Raw genomic sequence first — 10,165 nt, forward strand, 5'->3', positions numbered from 1 at the left:
TATATCAAGTACTCTCACATTCAACAAGAGGAAGTTATAACACCTATAGAGGGCTTGTAAAGCAGACTGCTTGGCAAAAATCCAATTCCACCAACATTAGCCCATCACCCAATTCCAGGCTATATATAAAGAAGGCTAAGATTTAAATGAGTTCTTTAAAGACTTGTGTCCACACCATGGGAGAAATCTAGGGATCTTTCCCCAACCCCTTCCCAAGCCAAGAGAGGGGTCTTCAGGAGAACCGCCAAGAAATTTTCTGTGTCCTCTACACTTGATGGAACACAGAGACTGGTGGGTGGGTGAGTTTCAGATCTGCAAAAGTCTAAAGGCAAAGGGCCAACCAATTGTCCAGATGGCAAAACATGGAGAGAGGACTAGTGTAAAATAGAAAGGTGTTTCCTTGCCAGTGGGGCAAAAGTGCCTATGTCCTGTGGACCTAGAGAAAAAAGCCACCTTGAATCATCTTGAAAATGCTGCTCAACAGAACTCCATGGAACTCCATTCCAGACTCTATGCAATCCTCTGGTGGGTTCCTCAGAGATCCCTCCAGCGAGGGCCCTTTGACTACAGGATCCCATCAAGGGTGAATCCTCCTCTGACTGGCTATTTGACTCCTTAGTTTTGGCTCACAGCAAATCAAACCCTTGGAATTTCCAGAGGCAGAGCCATCGAGGTGTCTTTTTCTATGTTAATGAGGTGACTTTTGGACCAGGATAACCAACCACTGATCAGAGGGTTGAAACTTTCAATCCAGCCCTTAGACCTCCAGGGGATAGGGGGCGGGAAATTGAATTGATCACCAATGGCCAACCACTTAATCAATCATGTCTGTGTTATGAAGCCTCCATTAAAAATCCAAAAGGAGAGGGTTCGGAGAGCTTCCAAGTTAGGGAATAGGTGGAGATTTGGAAAGAGTGGTACATTTGGAAAAGCATGGAAGCTCCTTGCCCTTTGCCCATCTCTTTCATCCAGCTGTTCTGTGTTATCCTTTCATAATAAACTGTCAGTCTAGTGAGTAAATTGGCTCCCAGAGTTCTGTGAGCCACCCTAACAAACCCAAGGTGGGGTGAGGGTCATGGAAACCTCTAATTTATAGCCATTTGTTCAGAAGTACAGGTAATAAGCTGGACTTGCACCTGGTGTCTGAAGCCCAAGGAAGGGGGCGTTGGAAGCTCCAATATGTAGCCCATTGTTCAGAAACACAGGTAATAACCCAGGTTCATGACTGGCATCTGAAGTGGTGGTGATGGAGGGAGGCAGTCTTGTGGGACTGAACCCTTAACTTGTGGAATCTGATGCTATCTCTGGGTGGGTAGTGTCTCCCCTCTCTTTGTCCCTCCCCTGCTCGCTCGCTCTCTCTCTCTCTCTCTCAAACAAATACACATTTAAAAATTAAAGAAACAAAAACAAAACAAAAAAAAAATGGGGCACCTGGGTGGCTCAGTCAGTTAAACGTCCGACTTCAGCTCAGGTCATAATCTCACAGTTCATGGGTTCAAGCCCCACATTGGGCTCTGTGCTGACAGCTCAGAGCCTGGAGCCTGCTTCAAATTCTGTGTCTCCTTGTCTCTCTGTCCCTCTCCCTCTCAGTTTCTCTCTCTCAAAAATAAAAATAAAAATAAAAATAAAAATAAAAAAAAGAGAGGAATTGTCTATCTGTTCTCCCTTTTAGTTCCTTTCTTCATACCCAAAGCCCTGATTCATTCCACCCTAGTTTCTTTGCCTTACCTGTCCCTCATTAAAGTCCCACACCTGTGGCAGAAGTTCATGCTAGCAGTCCTTGAAGGTTGGACATTTTATTTTTCTTTTTCAACAATATAGCTGAACACTATTTAATTTGGCAGCTTAATAAAATTAAATCTTAGACATCCCCTGTGCAACAACAATAACCATGTTTTCTGCTAAAGTTAGAAAGAAAAACAGGGGCACCTAGGTGGCTCAGTCAGTTAAGTGTCTGACTCTTGATTTTGGCTCAGGTCATGATCTTACAGTTCGTGAGTTCAAGCCCCATCGGGCTCTGTACTGACAGTGCAGAGCCTTCTCAGGATTCTCTCTCTGCCCCTCCTCTGCTTGTGCTGGCACTCTCTCCCTCTCTCCTCTCTCAAGTTTTAAACTTTTTTTTTAATGAAAAAGAAATAAAAACAAACCGCATGAAATTAGGTCCAGATTTTGATGGCTGAAGTCAGGTTAGGATAACCTAGTGTTTCCAGAACTGCTATTGCAGAGATTACAACATGGACCTGGTACAGCCATCTCTCTTTGAACAAAATCTAATTCCCAAATTCTACATGCCAAACAGATAAACCTCTTCTTCCTCATTAGTTAACCATACAATTTAATGTTTCAGATTTAGTTCCTGTAAATCACGTTCCAGATGCTTGCTTTCTGAAAATATTCCCTGAAATCCTGAAAATGCTCCCTGGCCACATCTTCATTTTTGTTTTCTCCCTAGAGCAAGGTTCCTGAGCAGGTGGCAAAGCAGACACTCAACAAAAGTTTCCAGATTAAACAAACTGATGGGAGGGGGGGTGGGGGGAGACAAGGCAGAGAGATTAGAGAGGAATCGGGATGTAAACTGAGATCCTAGCTGAACTTGAGTGGTTCTGAGGAACCAGAGCTTCTTCAACAGCTCACCATCAGTTTAAACCCCTGGATGACTTCTCCTGCTCTTAGCATGGTCTGCAAGGCCTTGGGCTGACCTGCTTCCTCCCTTCCCAGCCTTAACACTGTCTGCTCTGCTTTACTTCAATCCCAGCCACTCGGCCCAAGCGTTGGTTCCCAAGGTCTCTAGTGGGTGGCGCATCTGCTCCAGTCCCTTACGCCTGGTCAGGCTCACAGACTGACTTACTTGGGGAAACTTCCCTAACCGCCCCCCCCCCCCAGGTCAGTCCCAAGCACCCTGAAGCTCCTCCAAACACTTGATGGCCAGACAGCCCCACTCCCAGTGACGCCCTGGGTCCTGGGAGTCCTGGCTGCACCTCCTGGGGAGCCCACAGTGAGAGGGAGTGGAGATCTGTTTGGGCACTACTGTGGGTCCCAACCAGGAATGCCTACACCTGCTAGGAATCTTCCCCTTCCTCCACTTCATGCAAGGAGTAAAATTGTTTCTTGTAATCTTCAAAACTTACATACATATTTAAATGTGAATATATGAATCATGAGGAGGGGGTGTGACTGATGAGCCTTGGTTTTCCTAATCTGTAAAATTACAGTATTGAGAGAATTAGGTGAGTCACTAAATGCAAGATCTTGATGGAGTTCCTGGCAGGCAAGAAGGCCTTAATCAGCACTGGCTATTGTTAACCACTTTTGGGCCAAAGGATTTCACTAGATTGGATTTTGTTCCTGTTCATCAATTCTGTTTTGTAAGCAATCCAGGCTTTCCTTGACTAAATCCTAGATTTTCCTCCTCTCCAAATCTCATCAGTGCCAAAGTCTGACCTTCCCTAGGGCAGACCCCTCATCTCCATTACAATGAAAGTTGTTTTGCCTTTCATAATCATGCACTTATCCTTGGAAAACTGGTCAAAAGCTTAAAACTCAAGGGGGGAGAAAAAAAAGGTAGCCACCCCCAAAACAACCTTTTTTTTTTTTTAATCTTCAGGTTATTCCAAAACCTTTCTTATGAATTTTCTCAAAGTTTTGTGTATGTGTGTGTGTTTTTAAGGGCTAAAACATCTTCATTCCAGGGTGTGCATGGAATCTATGGCATATTCTTAAATTTCCAGATTTTGCTACTTTGACCCAGATTAACCTAAAGATGTTTTCTACCCTTGGAAGCACTGCCCTCGGGACGAAATTTGTAGATTTTAAGTGCAAGGACAGTTTTTGTTGTCGTCGTTGTTGTTTTTAATGTTTATTTATTTTGAGAGAGGAGAGAATCCCAAGCAGGCCCCTGGAGGTCAGCGCAGAATCCCACAAGGGGCTGTATCTCACAAACCAGGAGATCATGCCCAGAGCTGAAATCAAGAGTCCGATGCTTAACCGACTGATCCACCCAGATGCCACATAAGGGCAAGGACAGTTTTGTGTGTTTCATTTGCATTGCAGAATTTGGATTCCCAACTCTCCAGTTTACATTTCCACACACATTCATTGCAAACTGATTGTTTGAAGGGTGCACTAGCCAAGGACAATTTGAGGGAACCACAACTGTTGGTCTATAGAGCAGACTGAAGCAAGAAGTACAGAACTCAGAAAGACTACGCATTTTAGCAGATCAGCAAAAGAAGAGTATGCCAACCATCTCTGGATGAACTTGTAGAGAAACAGGCAATATTACTGCTGGGGGTGAAATTACCTTAACCCCTGTGGAAGGCGATTTGGTAATATCTATCAAAATTATATATACTTTTTCTTCTCTGGACCAGCAATTTTCCCTAGAATGTAGCCTACAGACTACTTGCAAACTGGCAAAACAATGACTTTCAAATATTCACCACACCTATGTAAAAGCCAAAGGTTGGGAACAACCCAAAAATCCTTTGGTAGAGAACTGATTAAATGGAATAATGCCCAGCTATAAGGAAGGAGGAAAATAATCTACATTTATAATTGTAATTGTATTTAAAAAAAAAAAAAACAACTCTGGGAGAGTGCATAGACAGCTTTTTATTTTGGGAGAGTAGAAATAGGTAGATAAATGGATAATTTTTATAATCCTATAAATGATAGGAAGGTGACTTTTCTATCATTTTGCGATTCTGATCCATGAGTGTGGTACCTATTAAAAATTTGCAAGTAAGTGTTAAATATTACTGTTACTTAAGAAAATGCTGTTTGGGGGCGCCTGGGTGGCGCAGTCGGTTAAGCGTCCGACTTCAGCCAGGTCACGATCTCACGGTCCGTGAGTTCGAGCCCCGCCTCAGGCTCTGGGCTGATGGCTCAGGGCCTGGAGCCTGTTTCCGATTCTGTGTCTCCCTCTCTCTCTGCCCCTCCCCCGTTCATGCTCTGTCTCTCTCTGTCCCAAAAAGAAAAAAAAAAAAAGAAAAAAAAAAAAAAGAAAATGCTGTTTATTCCAATATAACTACAACCAGTACTCTCCCCTTAGTCCATAGTTCTCATTACATTGCAACCATTGACAGGTTTTCAAAAACATCCTGCCCAATGCTGTTCCGTTAAAATGTGCCCAAAGCCATAGAGAACCACCATGAGGTGACCACGATTCACCAACAATCTCTTCCCTGGAAACTAAGATGGCACCTGCCAACAGCCCACCTCATCCCAAACGAGCCCCTCCCCAGTCTATGGAGTCTTGGGCCCTGGTATTGCCTCTGGTCCTGGCAACCAATGATTCTGCCATGACAGGCCATGAGATCTCCTTGCCTGCAAGGAACAAATGTGCAAGACAGACCAACCTTTGTAAATAATCAAGCCCTCTTACCGCATGGAGCTAAGCCAGCTTCCCCTCCTGACATTCCAAATAGGAGGAAATTCATTTATCTGTGTCTAGTTCTTCAAAATCAGAGGTACAGTTGTTTTAACAATCATTTCTTGTGGGTGTGGGAAATATGAGACTGATTTCCCCCCAAAATCTTGGGCAGGAGCTGCTTTCTGACCAGAGTATTGGTACAATTCTCAAGGCTGTAAGGGAGGGTGTCAAAATGCCAATTGAGGTACATGCCTGGTCTCCTGCTCTACTCGCCAAAGGAACTTCAACAGTGTGCCAAAATGCATCTTTGTTTTCCCAGTTACCCAAAAGCTGTATGGTGTGCTAAAGACCCCAAAAAACAGGACAAGCATTCCACACTTGCAGGAGACAGAAAAACAAGGCCCTTTACAAAGGATTTCCATGGCTTCTCCCATTGAGTCTTCAATAATGAGAACCTTAAAGGATTGGGCTGGAGGCCGGAAGGGAGCAATCTAGTTCCAGTGGCAGTGGATGAAGAGCAGCCTTCCTCCTACATTCAAGAAGTATTTATTGAATGCCCATTGTAAGGGACATTGTTCTAAGACTTGGCATAGTCTTAGGACATAGTCTTGGCTTATTTAATCCTCACTACCACACATCGAGAGAGTTATTATCCTCATATTACAAACAGGACACTGAAGCACAAAGCCCGACATGCGCGTGGCTCCAAACCTAATAGGTAGCTGATAATTTTTCAAACCCAAGCAGTCTAGCTTGTATCAGCGTCTTCTGAAATAACCCTTAAACATTCTATCCCACATATTGCCTGTTTAAAAAAAAAAAAATCCCTGTCTTGCTGGAGTTTACACTATAGTGGAAGAGAGGAGGAAAATGAGCAGCTAACACTGTCAGTAAGGTTTACAAATGCGATGAAGAAAAGTAAAGTAGGTTAAGTAAAGACTGTGAAGGAGTGGACCTCTCTAGAGATGAACATGGACCTGAGAGAAGGGATCAGAACAATTTGAAAATGTGAGAAATGTTCCAGGCTCAAGAGAGAAGATAAAAGCCCTGAAGGGGTACCAAAATGGTTTGCTTGAGAGGCAGCAACAGGATAATAAATTAGATTACACAGGGCCTTACAGGTCAGGCTAAATAAATGTCTCTCAAAAATAAATGCTAAAAAATAATAATAATTAAGAGTGGCTGAAGAACAGATCGTGAGATAACTAAAAGAGAAACCATTGAAACCTGTTTGAGTCTCTTCCAGGAGTCCTGGCAAGGGAAGATGGGAGTGGAGACGGCAGGGCTGGAGAAAATGCAGGTGCAGGAGGGGCTTCAATTTGGGTTATTTTTTTGAAGGTAAAGATGATTGGGCTTGCTCCTCGATTTCATGTGAAGTGTCAACGATGGCTCTTAGTTTTTGGCCAGAACCACTGGGCTAAAATGGTGGTGCCATTCATTTAGTGATAGTGAAGGGGGTGGGGGTGGGGAGCAGTTATCTGATGGACATGCCACCTTGGCCTCTTGCAGAAAACATCTAATTGATAGTTTTCTCTCCCATTATTGGTCAATCTCCCGAAGAAATAGTCAACACTTCTTACTATGTGATGCCAGTTATAAGTACCATACATATATAAACAGCTAAACCTCACAACTTCATATGGAGTCAGATGCTATTATCTCCAAATTAGAGACTGAGGTCGTTGAACAACCTAAGGTCATAGGGCCAGAAAGCTCCCTAAGTGGGATTCATTCTGATCTGTGAACTACCAAGCTAATCTCTAGTAGGGAAAAGTGTAGTCCCCAGTCTGACTGTCCCTCCACCATCAGGATTGAGTCCCACCTATTGTAAACCTTTCATCTACCCCCCCCCCCAATTTCACTTACCCTTTGGGGGCCAAGTGTGGTAATTTTGTATAAGTGTGGTAGAGAATCCCAGAGACCCTTTCAAGAGGTCTGTATGGTTTTCCCTTTTCATATTCCTATCTATAAGGCTAAATTTTCTTCAAATTCCAACCGAAATAACATTCTGCAGCAGACTAAATGCAGAGAACTCAGCTAGTGGTCTTCTATTTGGTTTACATGTATATAAAAGTAGTACATTGAAAAGGTACTGGCGCTTCTGTATTTGTTTGAGAATATTTGCTTTTCATTTTATACATGTTATGTTCACCTATTATAGTTATGTTTAAAAAGAATCCAGGTCAGTTCCAGACAATATCACATTTCCCCTAAGACTGACTGAGTTTTGGTCAAAGCTGCATCTCAGAACCCAACTCCTAGACCCTCCCTTTTTTTTTTTTTTTTTTTTACCCCAAGTGTGCTCTTGGACATTTCTAGCTGTGAAAGTTTTAATTAAGGGTTAAACTCAAGGGCCACCTTGGCTGTGATGTTATCTCCAATATCTTCAATGAAACATCAAGGAGCTATTTATTCAAAATTTTATTCTTTAATCAGCAAACTTGGGAGGAGAGGGGCAGGTGGCAATGGTAGCTACATTAGGACTCCGAGGCAAAGCCAGAGACCACAAACAGTTGGTTTTTCCTTGCCAAGCTGGAGCAGACTTTAAACCAGGCCAGATCATTCCAGCTCTGACCACAGTCTACTCTCAATCCTGCATCCAGGTGCGTTGGTTGCTAACTGGCTTCACTTCATCCAAGGACCTAGATGCAGGGCCTTCATGGCATCCTCCAGCTTGAGCATCCCTGCACCAGAAAGCAACAGATGTTCATGAGGAGAGAGGGTAAAAGCCTGGGCAGTTCTCAGCCTCTTTAAAGGTTCATTTCTGGGACTTCCCAGCCCAGCGGTCTGCACCTGGAATTCTTGGGAGTCCTCAGAATGTGGGGTCGCTGAGCCCATTCCAATATCCCCCAAGAAGCTAGGGGGAGTGTTGGAGGGAAGGGAAGAATGGGGGTCAGGTCTCAGATAATCTTCCCCTATGAGGCCAGTCCCAGGCAGCCTCTCTTCGTAGTCTTAATCCAGCGTCTCTAGGACCAAGAGACGGCATTACTGGGGGCCGCCCGGGTGGTGCCTAATGTGCGGGTGGTGGTTGCCAGCGGAAGAGAGGGAGAGTTGAGAAGGGCTACAGAAGAGGGAGTAAAACTACCCAGGCTTCCCCAAACCTCTCACCTCGTTCCTGTCGCTGGCGGTGCCACTCGGCCATGGACTGGAGCATCCATTTGGCCCTAAGCTTGTACAAGTAAGAGCCATAAACCACGACCTCGGCGAGTCCCGAGGATTCCTGAACCTTTAACTCAAGCATGACTTTGCTGACTCGCTCGATGTACGGGATTCGAGATCCACCTACGCCTGTTTGGGGAAGGAGATGAGCGCTCAGGACCACGGAGACCGAGACGCCTGGGTCAGGGCTGGGCTCACTCACCAAACATAGCTTCCAAGAGTTGTGTCTGGACCTGAAACACCTCAGGATCTTTCAAGTCGTCGGGAATTTTCACCCACGGTGGAATATCTTTTCGTTTCGGCAGCGTCCCCATCTGCACTGGTTTCAAAACCAATTACACTCCAACCCAAGCTAGGCCTAACACAGTCAGCCAGGGCCACGGCGCGGGCTGGAAGTTGAGCACCTGGGCAGGCCCCGCCTACAACAAGCCCCGCCCCCTGCCTGGGGCCCTAGTCGGCCACTCACATCGCTCCGGCTCCGCCGGCCCGCCTGCGCTTAGGTCGTGCACGTGACCACCTCCGTCACCTTACTCTCTCCCCAGCACCGGTGGGCCCAGCTGCTTCAGAGGGTATAAGGGTTTCCGTCTTCTCGCTGCTTCCGCACCAGAATCTCTTGGCCTGGGGAGTGTGTGGGGGAGAGGGCGATGGCAGCTCTTCCCCTGGGAACAAGTGGTTGGGCCTGAACCCCCAAAAGTCGAAAACTGAGGTTTGAGGGTGCGAGAACCACAGGGGAGCTGCCAAATCAAGTTCTTGCCTCCCACGTTCCAAAGGAGGGTTCCATTTCCCCTGGACCTAACGGGGCCCAACCCTGAGTCTTCGCTGAGACCCCTATAACTCATGGGGACTTGGGAATTAAATTGCTGCCATTTAACAAATGAGAAAAGGAGATTCAGAAATTATTTATCTTCAAGGAATGTGATGGGGGCTCTAAACTGCCCCTGCTGTCCACGTTCCTTGAAGCCCATGAGTCTGGAACTTTTAAATCTATCCAGATTTCAGAGCTCAGGTGTGCCGCACCTGGCCATTTTGGCCCAAACTGTATGTTTTTAATGTTTATTGATTTTGAGAGAGAGAATGTGAGTGGGAGAGGGGCAGACAGAAAGGGAGAGTGAGAGAATACCAAGAAGCCTCCACACTGTCCAGACTTCTGGTTCTAAATAGTTTTGTTTAGGGGCAGGTGGGTGGCTCAATCAGTTAAGCACCCAACTTGGGCTCAGGTTATGATCTCAGGTTTGTGAGTTCGAGTCCTGCATTGGGGATTCTTGCTTGGGATTCTCTCTGTCTTTCTGTTCTCCCACCACTTGTGCACACACACACTCTCTCTCTCTCAAAATAAATAAACTTAAATAGTTTTATTCATTTAAAAAGCACATCATTTGTAGTTCATACATGGGATTCACCCAATGAAAGTGTGATTTCAATGTTTCGTAGCTTCATAAATGCAGAGATGAAGCTGACTTTTCCCAAGACCTTGTTCTGGTAACATCTAAGCCCATGAGCTTACTATTAAGACTATTTCTTAGGGCAGACTTCCTCATATTCAGTCAAAAACTAGGTTCTTGGGGTGCCTGGGTGGCTCAGTTGGTTGAGTGTCTGACTCTTGGTTTTGACTCAGGTTGTGATCTCACAGTTGGT

General features: G+C 45.2%; 1 protein-coding gene across 1 annotated transcript; it reads right to left on the bottom strand.

The window, feature by feature from the left end:
• Positions 1–7,777: 7,777 nt before the first annotated feature.
• Positions 7,778–8,888, bottom strand: DPPA5 (developmental pluripotency associated 5). The gene is made up of 3 exons (XM_043590513.1): positions 8,733–8,888; positions 8,480–8,659; positions 7,778–8,055 (listed from the first exon to the last, which is right to left on the bottom strand). Exons 1-3 carry the CDS (start codon positions 8,842–8,844, stop codon positions 7,997–7,999), a joined length of 351 nt encoding a protein of 116 aa, XP_043446448.1. The 5' UTR covers positions 8,845–8,888; the 3' UTR covers positions 7,778–7,996.
• Positions 8,889–10,165: the final 1,277 nt, after the last annotated feature.

Source organism: Prionailurus bengalensis, chromosome B2 (genome assembly GCF_016509475.1).
Source record: "Prionailurus bengalensis isolate Pbe53 chromosome B2, Fcat_Pben_1.1_paternal_pri, whole genome shotgun sequence".
Lineage (NCBI taxonomy): Eukaryota > Metazoa > Chordata > Mammalia > Carnivora > Felidae > Prionailurus > Prionailurus bengalensis.

Bases quoted from the DNA above. Each gene is read 5' to 3' on its own strand.
- DPPA5 (XM_043590513.1), bottom strand. From the start codon at position 8,844: ATGGGGACGCTGCCGAAACGAAAAGATATTCCACCGTGGGTGAAAATT. The intron at 8,660-8,732 runs GTGAGTGAGCCC...TTCCCCAAACAG, and splicing joins ACTCTTGGAAGCTATGTTTG to GCGTAGGTGGATCTCGAATC. The intron at 8,056-8,479 runs GTGAGAGGTTTG...TTTCTGGTGCAG, and splicing joins CCGCCAGCGACAGGAACGAG to GGATGCTCAAGCTGGAGGAT.